General features: G+C 38.5%; 1 protein-coding gene across 1 annotated transcript in view; it reads left to right on the top strand.

Annotated features, from left to right (window-relative positions):
- The window catches only part of DNAH14 (dynein axonemal heavy chain 14), a 403,042-nt gene that overhangs the window by 177,083 nt on the left and 209,781 nt on the right, over positions 1 to 16,178 (top strand). Inside the window, exons 28-31 of the mRNA XM_044943112.2 lie at positions 3,703 to 3,956; positions 10,076 to 10,307; positions 11,006 to 11,059; positions 13,802 to 13,947. Coding sequence (XP_044799047.2) covers positions 3,703 to 3,956; positions 10,076 to 10,307; positions 11,006 to 11,059; positions 13,802 to 13,947 — 686 coding nt within the window. The remainder of the gene's footprint in view (positions 1 to 3,702; positions 3,957 to 10,075; positions 10,308 to 11,005; positions 11,060 to 13,801; positions 13,948 to 16,178) is intronic.

Below are 16,178 nucleotides of genomic sequence, written 5' to 3'. Positions count from 1 at the left end.
ACACTTTCCAACCTGGGAGTTTGGGGAGGGGGGGTACATCTTCCAGGGAGTGTCATATCTCTTTTCCTTTCATACTGTTTATGGAGTTCTCAAGGCAAGACTGTTGAAGTGGTTTTTCCATTCCCTTCTCCAGTGGATCACTGGGCAAAACAGGTCTTACTTACTGGGCAGAAATCAGGGTATCAGCAGGGCTGTATTCCTTTATCCATTTCTTTGTCTTTTTTCCATCTTCTGGAATTCTTTGATTCATAGTCCCTTCCTTTATCTTCAAAGCTACCAGTGTCACCTCTCTTTGACCATTCTTCAGTAGTTATATCTCCCTCTGTGTAGAAGCAGAGAAAGTTCTCCAATTTTAAGGATACACATGATTACATTGGTCCCACTCAGAAAATCTAGAACTCCCCTGTCACAAGGTCTTAATCAACTGTTTCCATCATAAGGTGACATATTCACAGGTTCTCAGGATTAGCACATGGGTAGAAAAAAAAAAGAAGGGGAAAAAAGAAAAAGAAGAGAAATTATGAGATTTATTATGGAAGCTAAGGGAGGAGAGAGGGACATTTTTGTTTGTTTTATTTTTCTCTAGAAAAAGTTGAGTGGTCATCATTTTTAAATGATCTAGAAAGGTCTGAAAACTCCATTATGTCTGTCAGTTATTAGGGTCAACATGAACCTCAGAGACAGCAATTTTTCTGGAGTAATGAAAGTAAAAACCATATTGCCATGAGTTACTATTACCAAGTATTTTTAAAGCACACTTGACCTTGAAGTTCTCTGTTAAATTTTAAAATAACATTACATTTTTTTACTTTACCTTGACCCACCCTAATTTTCAAGTCTTTATTAAAATAACCTGGGATAATGGACACAAATTTTAATTATCTGATTGGTCTCCTTTGTCATTCACTTGCCTGAATATTAATAAAGTGCTCTCGGATCTTAAGTCAAGGACTTATTTAAGCTGTTGTTTATGAAGACAACAAAATTATAATTAATCAATATGCACATTTCTGCAGTTTACCAGGCACTGAAATAATCAAATCTGCTGTACTAAGAAAGGATCTTTCCCAAACACCTGGTCTTCCAAACATGCTTAATAATTAGAAGCAGTTAGTAATCTGTTTCCAAAAATATTTTATGATAGATTTCAACTTCACTTACTGAACATATTTTTGTTTTCCCATGTCTGCCTTACTTACTGCAAATTTCCCATCCTGGTATGAAATTTACAACTTCCCTTCCTCTTGTAAACACTTCTACATATGTAACATAACTAGGAACTATCTCTGAGTGGACACCTGTTGGGATAATAAAATGTTTACATGCAGTAGCCACTAAGAGAATTTCAATATAGATTTAATCAAACTATAGTGGTTGAGAAGTCCTCTTTGTTTAGCTAAATAAATAGATAAAATCTAGTTCATAGTCCGATTTACCATATCCAAACCTTCCCTCAACCTACATCGAGGCAGCCTCGGAGAGGGTCTCAGCCCACTGGTTGCTCTCTCCTGAGGCTGTGAATCGTGAATAAATACCTCAGGTGTGACAGCACAGTGACTTTTGATCAGACTCTTCTGCGGCATGACCATGACTGTGGTTCCTGATGCCTGGCCTAGATTCTTGCTTCTGCCCACTTCCTAAGCCTCAGCTCTCACCTCCAGCTAATCTGCTATTAGAGGTTTACAAGATGCTTTCGGGAAGTCAGAGTTAGTTTCTGTTGCATGCTGCCAAAACACTAACTGATACATCAAGTTTCCCATCTGGGTACACTTATCTTGCCCTGGAAAGAAAAAAAATCTCCCCATTCTACGTATTACCTCTATGCTAATTATTCTAATATTTATTTCTTCATAGCTCCTCTTGTGTATTTCTTGAGAGTGCTAAGTAGCTTCAGTCTTGTCTGACTCTTTGTAACCCCATGGACTGTAGGCTGCCGGGCTCCTCTGTCCATGGGGATTCTCCAGGCGGGAATACTGGAGTGGGTCACCATGCCTTCCTCCAGGGGATCTTCCCAACCCAGGGTTAAAACCCACATCTTTACGACTCCTGCATTCACAGGCAGGTTCTTTACCCCTAGTGCCACCTGGGAAACCCATGTATTTCTTAAGCACTTCAAATTCTGTATATCCCAAATGAATCCATTGTGTCCCTTCACCTACAGCATGCTATTCCTTCAATAGATATAATATCTTAGTGAGTGGAATCACAATTCACTTAATTACAGGCCAGAAACCTATGGACCTCCTGACATATCTCCCTCCATTAAATGCCAGGTCAATTTGACTTAAGCCAGTAGCCTTTTTAAAACTGCTCTGGTATGTATGGAAAGAGTGACAAAAGATGGATCAAATAATAGAAGTTATGTGAGGAACTAAAAAGCCTCTTGATGAAAGTGAAAGAGGAGAGTGAAAAAGTTGGCTTAAAGCTCAACATTCAGAAAATGAAGATCATGGCATCCATCCGGTCCCATCACTTCATGGGAAATAGATGGGGAAACAGTGGAAACAGTGTCAGACTTTATTTTTCTGGGCTCCAAAATCACTGCAGATGGTGACTGCAGCCATGAAATTAAAAGATGCTTACTCCTTGAAAGGAAAGTTATGACCAACCTAGATAGCATATTCAAAAGCAGAGACATTACTTTCCCAACAAAGGTTCGTCTAGTCAAGGCTATGGTTTTTCCTGTGGTCATGTATGGATGTGAGAGTTGGACTGTGAAGAAGGCTGAGCACCGAAGAATTGATGCTTTTGAACTGTGGTGTTGGAGAAGACTCTTGAGAGTCCCTTGAACTGCAAGGAGATCCAACCAGTCCATTCTGAAGTAGATCAGCCCTGGGATTTCTTTGGAAGGAATGATGCTAAAGCTGAAACTCCAGTACTTTGGCCACCTCATGCGAAGAGTTGACTCATTGGAAAAGACTCTGATGCTGGGAGGGATTGGGGACAGGAGGAGAAGGGGACGACAGAGGATGAGATGGCTGGATGGCATCACTGACTCGATGGACGTGAGTCTGAGTGAACTCCGGGAGTTGGTGATGGAGAGGGAGGCCTGGCGTGCTGCGATTCATGGGGTCACAAAGAGTCGGACACAACTGAGCAACTGAACTGAACTGAACTGAAAGATCCTAAAAATTACAAACTTTAGCTATTTCTGAGTCCCACTCAGAAAACAGATATAATTTAAACAGATATAATTTAAGCTTGGAATTATGATACCGTTATTACTGTCCCCGGGTTCTTACTTAGCCTAAGTGATGATAGATTAAGAATATAAAATTTAGAAAATATAAATGTTGGTGATAAATATGTTTTCATTTATTAAAGAATAAGGCTCCCACAAGCATTAATCAAAGTTCAATCTCTAAGTGTCAAATGTATACAAATGTGTAAGCTCTCTCTTTTACACACATATGATGACTCTTGCATAATACACACCACATATCGTTGTTCAGTAGCTCAGTCATGTCCAACTCTTTGCAACCCCATGGACTGCAGCATGCCATACTTCCCTGTCCTTCACCATCTCCCAGAGCTTGCTCAAACTCATGTTCATTGAGTCGATGATGCCATCCAACCATCTTGTCCTCTGTTGTCCCCTTCTCCTCCTGCCTTCAGTCCACACCACACCACTCTTGAGAATATCTATTTTCAATTATAAAATTTATGCTTCAAAATTATTACTTTTATATCTTATTTTTTCAGAGCCAGATCATATTTTATAATGATTGTATCAAAAGTTTTGTGAGTTCTCATCCAAAAAAAGAGGTGGAAAAAGTCCATGCTCATATGATACATCATCTAGAAGAGGTTGCAGAGCTGGTGGTGCTGGATACTCATAACTCTCGAGCAAAAGTTGTACTAGGGGCATTGCTTACCCTGTATGTTCACTGCAGAGACACAGTGAGAGACTTACTACTCAAAAGTATTTTCAATGCAGATGATTTTGAGTGGACAAGGTAGGTAGATCGAAATTACAACTCTAAAATAACTTCTCATATACCTATCTCAGGTAAGTTAATTCTCTACCTCGAATTTTGTCTGACCTGAGTTTTATCTCTCTGGGATTTATAGAAATTCTAAGCAAATTCTGCTAACTTAAGTACATATTTCTGTGCTTTCTTCTTCCTCTTTTCCATTGTTCTTCTCCTTCATTTTAAGTTATTTTTGTTTTATCTTCCCGAACTGACCACACTCCTCTTAGCTGTGTTTTCCCTTTTACCATTCAGCCAGAGGGCAGTTTTCAATGGGTAGTGAAAGAAGCTCTACCTCAAGCCTCTTCTTTCCCCCATGTGCTGTCAGTTCTGGGACAGACCAAGCTGGTAAACAAATCAGAGGACATTCCTAGCCAATTCTCTAACTCAGAACTCCCTTCCTCCTAAAAAGTGCAAGTCACTCAGTCGTGTCTGACTCTTTGCAACCCCCATAGACTGTACAGTCTGTGGAATTCTCCAGGTCAGAATACTGGAATAGGTAGCTATTCCCTTCTCCAAAGAACCTTCCCAACCCAGGTATCCTGCATTGCAGGTGGACTCTTTACCAGCTGAGCCAACAGGGAAGCCCAAATATACCTGAGTGGGTAGCCTATCCCTTCTCCAGCCGATCTTCCCTACTCAGGGATTGAACTGGAGTCTCCTGCATAGCAGGTGGATTCTTTACCAGCTGAGCTACAGGGAAGCCCTTCTTCCTACCCAGGGGCAATAAGTATATAGTCATATACATGTAGTATTTCATATACAAATATGAAAGTATAGAAAAATAGTGCCATTGATTTTTGTGAAGAAATCAAACATAAGATTCCTATAATAAATATAGTTTCAAACTTCTGAATTAATTTTTTTCTTAAGTTGCCTCTGTTCATAGGAAAACAACTGCCTTACCTGTATAAGATCCTTGATTCTCAAGAAAAGTTTTTTATTTTTTAATAAATTCTGTATTAGCACAAATTTCCTGATTTTAGGTATGACAATTTCCTTTAAACTCTAAGGAAAATAGAGTGAAAAGAAGCTGTTGCATTTGAATGGCACCACTGTCTACTATGTTTTATCAGAATACTTTATATTGTATGTATATTCATATGTTTGTTTTGCTGAAGTATAACTGTACATTCTTAATTGCTAAAAGAATATATCATGTCTGTGAACCCTCATGCTGCATAAAGTTTAGCATGTCATTATTACTTTCTATTGACTCTCTTTAAAAGTGAAAACTAAAAGTGGAAGAGCATATACAGAAAAGCAAACTAGGAGAAAGAAGATTCTATTAATAATAAGACTGAGTTATCTATGATTCTAAGGGTATAGCTTCCATATAGTGTGCCTTGGTGTCCCATGGCACCATAGGGCACTCACAACTGTAATATTTTTTAAACTTTTGAGAGACTATAAGGACACTATAAGATACCAGAGTTTCTTTGATGACTCAGTGAAAAAATCTGCCTGCCAACGAAGGAGAGGCTAGTTTGATCCCTGGGTCAGGAAGATCTGTTGGAGAGGTAAATGGCAACCCACTCCAGTGTTCTTGCCTAGGAAATCCCATGAACCAGAGGAGCCTTACAGCCTATAGTCTGTGGGATTGCAGAAGAGTCAGATAGGACTTAATGACTAAACAAACAAGGGATATATAACATCAGTAAGATAACCAGCTACTAACAGTTTGAAGCAGTTTACAGTGTTAATATCAGATCATGCTATAACCTTTCAGTGACCTCTTATCTTTGCAAAGGTAGGTTTTTGGCAGTGGCCCTGTTAAAAAGCAAGCACTGAATTAAAATTGATGTGGCACAGGAAGTAAGATTGGCATGATCCAATCTCATTTCAAAGTTTGAAACATTATGCAGTGTACAACTGGTACACACAACCCTCCAGTTATTTAAGAATGAAATAAATACATTTTCTTTCAATTTATTTGTATAATTTAAAAAATTAAGCTACTGTAAGTCATTAAGACAAAAATGCTTCTTAAGCTGCTTTGGGCCTAAAAATTAATAAAAGAAACTATGAAATATTACTTATACACTACAGGTATAGTGAAAAATCTTTTCCTAAATACATACAATATGGTCAATTAAGCTATGACAAAGGAGGTAAGAATACAGGTAAGAAGACAGTTTCATCAATAAGTGGTCTTGGAAAAACTCAACAGCTCCATGGAAAAGAATGAAACTAGAATATTTTCTCACACCATATACAAAAAGTAAACTCAAAATGGAATAATGACCTAAATATATGACCTGAAACCGTAAAACATTCAGAAGAAAGCATCAGTTCAGTTCAGTCACTCAGTCGTCTCCGACTCTTTGCAACCCTTTGAATCACAGCACATCAGGCCTCCCTGACCATCACCAACTCCCGAAGTTCACCCAAACTCATGTGCAACAAGTCAGTGATGCCATCCAGCCATCTCATCCTCTGTGGTCCCCTTCTCCTCCTGCCCCCAATCCCTCCCAGCATCAGGGTCTTTTACAGTGAGTCAGCTCTTCGTATCAGGTGGCCAAAGTACTGGAGTTCTAGCTGCAGCATCAGTCCTTCTAATGAACGCCCAGGACTGATATCCTTTAGGATGGACTGGTTGGATCTCCTTGCAGTCCAAGGGACTCTCAAGAGTCTTCTCCAGTACCACAGTTCAAAAGCATCAATTCTTTGGTGCTCAGCTTTCTTCACAGTCCAACTCTCACATCCATACATGACCACTGGAAAACCATAGCCTTGACTAGACAGACCTTTGTTGGCAAAGTAATATCTCTGCTTTTGAATATGCTATCTAGGTTGGTCATAACTTTACTCCCAAGGAGTAAGCGTCTTTTAATTTCATGGCTGCAGTCACCATCTGCAGTGATTTTGGAGCCCAGAAAAATAAAGTCTGACACTGTTTCCACTGTTTCCCCATCTATTTGCCATGAAGTGATGGGACCAGATGCCATGATCTTCGTTTTCTGAATGTTGAGCTTAGAGCCAACTTTTTCACTCTCCTCTTTCACTTTCATCAAGAGGCTTTTGAGTTCTTCTTCACTTTCTGCCATAAGGGTGGTGTCATCTGCATATCTGAAGTTGTTGATATTTCTCCTGGCAATCTTGATTCCAGCTTATGCTTCTTCCAGCCCAGCGTTTCTCATGATGTACTCTGCATAAAAGTTAAATAAGCAGGGTGACAATATACAGCCTTGACGTACTCCTTTTCCTATTTGGAACCAGTCTGTTGTTCCATGTCCAGTTCTAACTGTTGCTTCCTGACCTGCATATAGGTTTCTCAAGAGGCAGGTCAGGCGATCTGGTATTCCCATCTCTTTCAGAATTTTCCACAGTTTATTGTGATCCACACAGTCAAAGGCTCTGGCATAGTCAATAAAGCAGAAATAGATGTTTTTCTGGAACTCTCTTTCTTTTTCCATGATCCAGCAGATGTTGGCAATTTGATCTCTGGTTCCTCTGCCTTTTCTAAAACCAGCTTGAACATCAGGAAGTTCACAGTTCACATATTGCTGAAGCCTGGCTTGGAGAATTTTGAGCATTACTTTACTAGCATGTGAGATGAGTGCAATTGTGCGGTAGTTTGAGCATTCTTTGGCATTGCCTTTCTTTGGAATTGGAATGCAAACTGACCCTTTCCAGTCCTGTGGCCACTGCTGAGTTTTCCAAATTGTTGGCATATTGGGTGCAGCACTTTCACAGCATCATCTTACAGGATTTGAAATAGCTCAACTGGAATTCCATCACCTCCACTAGCTTTGTTCGTAGTGATGCTTTCTAAGGCCCACTTGACTTCACATTCCAGGATATCTGGCTCTACGTGAGTGATCACACCATCGTGATTATCTGGGTCATGAAGATCTTTTTTGTACAGTTCTTCTAGTATTCTTGCCACCTCTTCTTAATATCTTCTGCTTCTGTTAGGTCCATACCATTTCTGTCCTTTATCGAGCTCATCTTTGCATGAAATGTTCCCTTTGTATCTCTAATCTTCTTGAAGAGATCTCTAGTCTTTCCCATTATGTTGTTTTCCTCTATTTCTTTGCATTGATCACTGAGGAAGGCTTTCTTAGGCAGTATGCTTTTTGACATTGGTCTTAGCATTTTTCTGGATATATCTCCTCAGACAAGTGAAACAAAAGCAAAAATAAACAAATGGGACCTAATCAAACTTAAAAGCTTTTGCAAAGCAAAGGAAACCATCCACCAAACTAGAAAACAGCCTACTAAATGGGAGAAAATATTGGTAAATGATACATCTGATAAAGGGTCAATATCCAAAGTATTAAATGAAAAAACCTCACACAACTCAATATCAAAAAAGACAACCCAGTTTAAAAATGGGCAGAGGACCTGAACAGATGTTTTTCCAAAAGAAATACAAATGGCCAACAGATGCATGAAAAGATGCTCAACATCACTAATCATGAGGGAAATGCAAATCAAAACCACAATGAGATATCATATCACACCTGCCAGAATAGCTACTCTCAAAAAGACAGCAAATAACAAGCATTGGTGATGATGTGAAGAAATGGGAATCCTCATGCACTACTGATAGAAATGTGAGTTGGTATAGCCATTCTGGAAAACAGTATGGAGGCTCCTCAAAAATTAAAAATGATCTACCAATTACACCATGTATATTTATCTGAAGAAAATGAAAATACTATTTCGAAAGATACATGCACCCCAACATTCACTGAAGCACTATTTACAATAGCCAAGATATGGAAACAGCATAAATCCATCCACAGATAAACGGATAAAGAAGATGTGCTATATACATCCAATGGAATTTAACCATAAAAAAGAATGAAATTTTGCCATTTGCGTCAATGTACATGAACCTGGAGCATATTAGGCTTAGTGAAATAAAGATAAATACTGTATATTTTCATTTATATATGTAATCTAAAAAATAAATGAATAAATATAACCAAACAGAAACAGATTCATAGATACAGAGAACAAACTAGTGGTTACCAGAAGGAGGTTGCAACGAGAAGTGCAATAGAGGTAATGGAGATTAAGATGTACAAACTACTAGATATAAAATAATAAATTATGAGGATGTAATATCCAGCAAAGAGAATACAGTCAATAGTAACTTTATATGGAGTATATTCTATAAAATTGTCAAATTACTATGAAAGTGAAAGTCACTCAGTTGTGTCTGACTCTTAGTGACCCCGTGGACTGTATACTCCATGGAATTCTCCAGGCCAGAATCCTGGAGTAGGTAGCCTTTTCCATCTCCAGGGGATTTTTCCAACCCAGGATCGAACCCAGGTCTCCTGCATTGCAGGTGGATTCTTTACCAGCTGAGCCACAAGGGAAGCCCAAGAGTACTGGTATGGGTAGCCTATCCCTTCTCCAGAGGATCTTCCTGACCCAGGAATTGAAACAGGATCTCCTGCATTCCAGACAGATTCTTTACCAATGGAGCAGTGTACACCTGAAACTAGTATAGTATTGTAAGTCAACTACAATTTAAAAAATTCATTTCCTTCAACAGTGACTTCTCTCTCTTCATCTGAGACTTTCCAAGGTGGTAGTTTATAATTTTTAAAATTTTCTTTTTAACTTATGTTTTAAATGTACTCATTTTTATATTTATTTATAATCTGCTTTGTTCTAGAAAGGATTTAAAAGGGTTTTATGAGGGATATACAAAATATTAGATGACAGCATAAACTAAGATATAAATGAGCCACCAATTTAACTCATAGTGGTTTCCATAAGAATGTAGTCCTGGACCACTAATGTAGTGGTTATAATGAATAATGTCTGAAACTACCTTCTTATGGAAGCCATAAAAACTTCATAGAGATGATTGTTATGTAAATCTTCCATTTATGCTGACCATCATACCAAAGTAGCATAATTCTAACAAGGCCATTTTTCTCATAGGGAAGAGTGTTCATGTTTGTAGTCTTCCAAGTTCTAGTAGTTCCTGTCTAATGGAGCAATTGATGAATTATCCACCAGTTTTTTCATTTGATTTTTTGAGGTTTTAAATCAACATAATCTTACTGTGTTTCTGCATGTGAAAAAAATTAAAAATCATTTTGCCCAAATAATATGATCATTTAAAATATTGTTTTCAGACATTTGCAATATAAGTGGAATGAGAAACAAAAGTTGTGCTATGTATCTCAAGGAGATGCCAGCTTTACTTATGGCTATGAGTACTTGGGCTGTACCCCAAGATTGGTGATTACGCCTCTCACTGACAGATGCTGGCTAACTCTCACTGGAGCACTACACTTGAACCTAGGAGGTTGCCCTGCTGGTCCAGCTGGTACAGGAAAAACTGAGAGTGTTAAAGATCTAGCAAAAGTAAGTGGTTTCTATATCTAGAATAAAAACTTCTGTTTTTTTAGTCACACAAACTTTAAAAGTTATCTTACATTTACACCTCTCCTGTTGTTAAAGTACTCATAGTATTTAGCAAACACATTAACACATTTGTTAATTCATACATCATCATTTAATTTTGAATGTTTAATGTGTGCTGGGACTTAGGATCTTGGTAAGTCAACATAGTTGACTTGGACTATAATAATGAACTAACGTCTATGTAAATGGTAGCTTTGTCCCCTCTTCTTTTCCTGAAGAAGTGATTCATTTATTTTGAGCTCCATACACAGATTTTTGCCTAGTCTTTGTGACAAACACAAGTGTTTGTGTGTATGTATGTGTGTGTGTGTGTGTATAAGAAAAAGAGACAAAGAAGCAACTGATGAAAGCAAAGGGTATAGTTTATGATATTGCTGAAATATTTTTTCTTAGTTTATTTGTTTATGTGTTTAAAAATATGACCTTAAGCCTCCATGCACTAATCAACTAAACTATAATAGTATCCATGTGTTAATCCTAAACTGAGTCTTGTGGATTTCTAAATTTGGTATAAACACCTTTATATTGTAAAACTTTTCTTGAAAGAATAAAGATATTTTATTACTCTGGAAGTTTTAAAATTAGTATTTTGTGTCATAATTAAATAAATATATTAAAATATCATTTTTGTTTCCCAGTCCTTAGGCAAACATTGTGTAGTCTTCAACTGTTTTGAGGATTTGGACTATAAGGTAAAGCTTATTCTTATATACTCAGAAAAAAACTATTGTACACAAAAAAGAAATAATTCAGAGAGGATTAAAAGAGTAAGAAAAATATCTTAGACATTAAGTATTAATATAACTATAAATGCTATTCTTTTAAACTAACAGAAAAGTTGTAAATGTAATTGAAACTTAAAACATTACACAGTTTACCTTTATTCAGCTGAACCACTTCTTAAGACAGAGATTTTCCAATGTTTTGTCAGGGAGGATCTTTTCAAACAAAATTGGTATGAAACATGAATATATAAAAAATTAAAAGTACTGCTTCAGTAATATAAATTTACATATTCTAACCTACACTTTTATTTACTGAAAATAAAGAACAATGAGGCTACTATGAGTAACACAAAAATTTGAGTCAGAGGTTATGTAAATGATTACAAGTTTATGTCAGCCTTATTTTGTTTTGGTTGCATATTATTTAAGATATATCTCATAGCATTCTTAAATATTTATTAAAATGTCATATGCCTCTGTGCCTATCACAAATTTCCTTAGTTTCAAAACACTCCAATTTATTTTATTTTGCAACTTAACTCCAAACCTTTTACATTTTGCTGAGATCCTACATTTCCAATATGTATTCACCTGGCACATTAAAAATATCAGTAAATATGAATAAGCTGATTGAACTATTATTCTTAAAACACTTACCAAATAGCCTCTCTGTCCTCCCTGGAAAGTACCTTTACTGGGGCTCTGCAGGAGTGGGACTAGGGTAAGGTGAGTGACGCTCTTACCTGCTAAGCAAAGTTCAATGAGGAGCCAAAAACTTAGTCATCAAAATAAATAGTATTTTAGTGCAATGTATTTTTTAAAGAATCAAGGTATAACCCAGCAATCCCACTGCTGGGCATACACACCAAGGAAACTGGAATTGAAAGAGACACGTGTACCCCAATGTTCATTGCAGCACTGTTTATAATAGCCAGGACATGGAAGCAACCTAGATGTCCATCAGCAGATGAATGGATAAGAAAGCTGTGGTACATATACACAATGGAGTATTACTCAGCCATTAAAAAGAATACATTTGAATCAGTTCTAATGAGGTGGTTGAAACTGGAGCCGATTATACAGAGTGAAGTAAGCCAGAAAGAAAAACACCAATACAGTATACTAACGCATATATATGGAATTTAGAAAGATGGTAACGATAACCCTGTATGCGAGACAGCAAAAGAGACACAGATGTATAGAACAGTGTTTTGGAATCTGTGGGAGAGGGAGGAGGGGGATGATTTGGGAGAATGGCATTGAAACATGTATAATATCATATAAGAAATGAATCGCCAGTCCAGGTTTGATGCAGGATACAGGATGCTTGGGGCTGGTACACTGGGATGACCCAGGGAAGGGAGGTGGGAGGGGAGTTCAGGATTGGGAACACGTGTACACCTGTGGCAGATTCATGTTGATGTATGGCAAAACCAATACAATATTGTAAAGTAATTAACCTCCGATTAAAATAAATAAATTAAAAAAAAAAGAATCAAGGTAAATGCCCCCCAAAAAACATGATAAACAAAATATCAGAGTTTTAGATAAAGACAGGATCTGATTGCTGCAGTCAGTGGGAGGAACTGACTTTTTCAGGCTTCTGAGCCAGAGGGGCTCTCTCTGACTCTCACATCTTGCCCCTCGGCAGCACCTAACAAAAGCTCCTCTTAGAGTTCGAGCATTCCTCAACAGATATTCAGTCCACAGACACTTTATCTGGCTTGTTTGTTTCAGTTTATAACATTTACAGATCAACAGATTTCAACACAGACTTTCAGTCTCTCACAAGGACACTGGAGGATCTAGCCACCCTGGGCTTGCCCGTTGTAAATGGCAGAAGCAGAGTAAGAGCTGCTTGCATTTGCTGTCCCCACTCCAGCCTGGCCCCAGTCTTCCACTCCTCTTAAATTAGTAGTTCAGAGATCTGTGTTACTGAGCTTCCCTGGTGGCTCAGCAGAAAAGGGTCCATCCCTAGGTCGGGAAGATCCCCTGAAGAAGGAAAAAAATCCCACAGACAAAGGAGCCTGGCAAGCTACAGACCATGGAGTTGCAAAAGAGTCGGACACAACTTAATGACTAAACATCAACCGTCTGCATTACTACCAGGCATTGACCACTAACCCTTGAGTCTTGGCCAGACCTAGAAAGGAGAACTCTTCCAACCATCTGCTGGAAAACTGTACTGAAGACTTTTACTGCCAGTGCGTGGTTCTGAGAACATGGCACCCAGGAGATTGCTCAGTTATGCGAATGTGAATTGTGCTTCTACTTTCTCACTCTTGTGAGCATCATTTTGCTGCTGCTATGTTTAAACTTTTAGGGCTTTCCTGGTGGCTCAGCAATAAAGAATCTGCCTGCAATGCAGGAGACTAGGGTTCGATCCCTGGGTTGGGAAGGTCCTCTGGAAGAGGAAATGGCAACCCACTCCAGTATTCTTGCCTGGCTGGCTATAGCCCATAGGGTCACAGAGTCAGACAAGACTGAAGTGACTTAGCACGCGCACACATTTAGACTTTTACAGGAGACAGGCAGAGTAGTTGAGCGGTCTTAGAGTCTAAAAACTGCTGCTTTCAGCCCTACACAAATGCTTGAGAGGGAGACATGAAGTGTTTGCTTAGTTTGGGTAAAATGGGAAGAACTTGCAGAAATTAATGTCCCAGTAAAAATGCTCACCTAAATAATAATTTCATTAATCATTTTTTTAAGATAATGGGGAAATTCTTCTTCGGACTGGTTGAGTCAGGAGCTTGGTGTTGTTTCGATGAATTCAATCGAATTGACATGGAAGTTCTCTCTGTGATTGCCTCACAGATGCTAACAATTAAGGCAGCAAAAGACAGCTATTCTGTCAGGTATTGGCTAAATGTGTTTATACTTTGGGAATGGAAATTTGATGTACACATACTGCTTAATTATTATTTAATATTTTTTCTACCATGAGTGTTTGGGTTTGTTTCTTTTGTTTTCCTAAGCACACACCAAAAGGAATGGCACTTAACTTGAATGTTTCCTTTGTTTGGCAAATAATATGAAAATATGAATAGTTAGCTTGCAGACTCTTTCCCAAGCTTGGAACAGTATTCTTGGCTACCAGGAAAAGGAGGCAAATATGTTCTAATTACTTTTCTTTTTGAGTTTAAAATCTCTTAGTACCTATTCATTTGATGATATTTCATTTGAAGAAATCAAAGGGTTTTTTTTTCTTTAATTCTACATATTAAAAAAAAAAAAACAGTTATACTGACCACACACGGGAACCCTTCTATTGTTCCATTACTCTGGATTAATATGCTTTTATTTAAAAAATCCTTTAATAACAATATTTGTATGTTAGGATTTCTAATGTACACTAATCCAAGCAAAATTTTTTTCTTTTCAAATAAATTTAGGAACTTACATGATTTCCTTTTTTAGCATACTTGGATTTGTGGGTTTAAAATTTCAATTGCAATCTAATAATTCTAACTCAAGCTAATGGGCACTCACTTCTGGCTTTGCTCTCAATGTTATGAGGCTTCACAAGTCTGTGGATATAACTAGGATTACAGTAATTCACACTTCACCAATTCTTTGCTTCTGCAAAGTTTTCCTCAATTCCTCATTTTCCTCATTTCAAAACCTTAGGTTTTGTCCCAGTTGTTCTTCCATTCCTGTTTGACCACCTTCATCGGTTCAGCTGTCCATAAAATCACTAGGGGATTTCTCTCCACTGTCTCTTCCTCTGGTGCCAGCGGCATGACACTATCCATGCCGAGGTTCTACTTCACGATGTTCCCAGAATTATTTAATTGGGTGTTGGGAAGTGGGCTGTGTTTCATTTTAAAGCAAGAACTCTACTGAGGCCATTCAATGTTCCACTGTGTCATCCAGGCAGACCTTTGTGTCTCCTCAGATTCTCTTCTCTGTGTAAGTCGTTTCATTCAGATGGGTACCCTCTTGCCTTGAGCCTCACAAAACTCTCTCATCAGTTCAGTTCAGTTCAGTTCAGTCACTCAGTCGTGTCCGACTCTTTGCGACCCCATGAATCGCAGCATGCTGGGCCTCCCTGTCCATCACCAACTCCCGGAGTTCACCCAAACTCATGTGCATCGAGTCGGTGATACCATCCAGCCATCTCATCCTCTGTCGTCCCCTTCTCCTCCTGCTCTCAATCCCTCCCAGCATCAGGGTCTTTTCCAATGAGTCAACTCTTCGCATCAGGTGGCCAAAGTATTGGAGTTTCAGCCTCAGCATCAGTCCTTCCAATGAACACCCAGGACTGATATCCTTTAGGATGGACTGGTTGGATCTCCTTGCAGTCCAAGGTACTCTCAAGAGTCTTCTCCAATACCACAGTTCAAAAGCATCAATTCTTTGGTGCTCAGCTCTCTTCACAGTCCAACTCTCACATCCATACATGGCCACTGGAAAAACCATAGCCTTGACTAGACAGACCTTTGTTGGCAAAGTAATATCTCTGCTTTTGAATACGCTATCTAGGTTGGTCATTACTTTCCTTCCAAGGAGTAAGCGTCTTTTAATTTCATGGCTGCAGTCACCATCTGCAGTGATTTTGGAGCCCAGAAAAATAAAGTCTGACACTGTTTCCACTGTTTCCCCATCTATTTGCCATGAAGTGATGGGACCAGATGCCATGATCTTCGTTTTCTGACTGTTGAACTTTAAGCCCACTTTTTCACTCTCCTCTTTCACTTTCATCAAGAGGCTTTTTAGTTCCTCTTCACTTTCTGCCATAAGGGTGGTGTCATCTGCATATCTGAGGTTATTGATATTTCTCCCGGCAATCTTGATTCCAGCTTGTGCTTCTTCCAGCCCAGCATTTCTTATGATGTACTCTGCATATAAGTTAAATAAGCAGCGTGAAAATATACTCCTTTTCCTATTTGGAACCAGCCTGTGTTCGATGTCCAGTTCTAACTGTTGTTTCCTGACCTGCATATAGGTTTCTCAAGAGGCAGGTCAGGTGGTCTGGTATTCCCATCTCTTTCAGAATTCTCCACAGTTTATTGTGATCCAAACAGTAAGGCAGAAATAAATGTTTTTCTGGAACTCTTTTGCTTTTTTGATAATCCAGTGGATGTTA

The sequence above is a fragment of the Bubalus bubalis genome, chromosome 5 (genome assembly GCF_019923935.1).
Source record: "Bubalus bubalis isolate 160015118507 breed Murrah chromosome 5, NDDB_SH_1, whole genome shotgun sequence".
NCBI lineage: Eukaryota > Metazoa > Chordata > Mammalia > Artiodactyla > Bovidae > Bubalus > Bubalus bubalis.
This window is presented reverse-complemented; position numbering and strand designations above follow the sequence as displayed.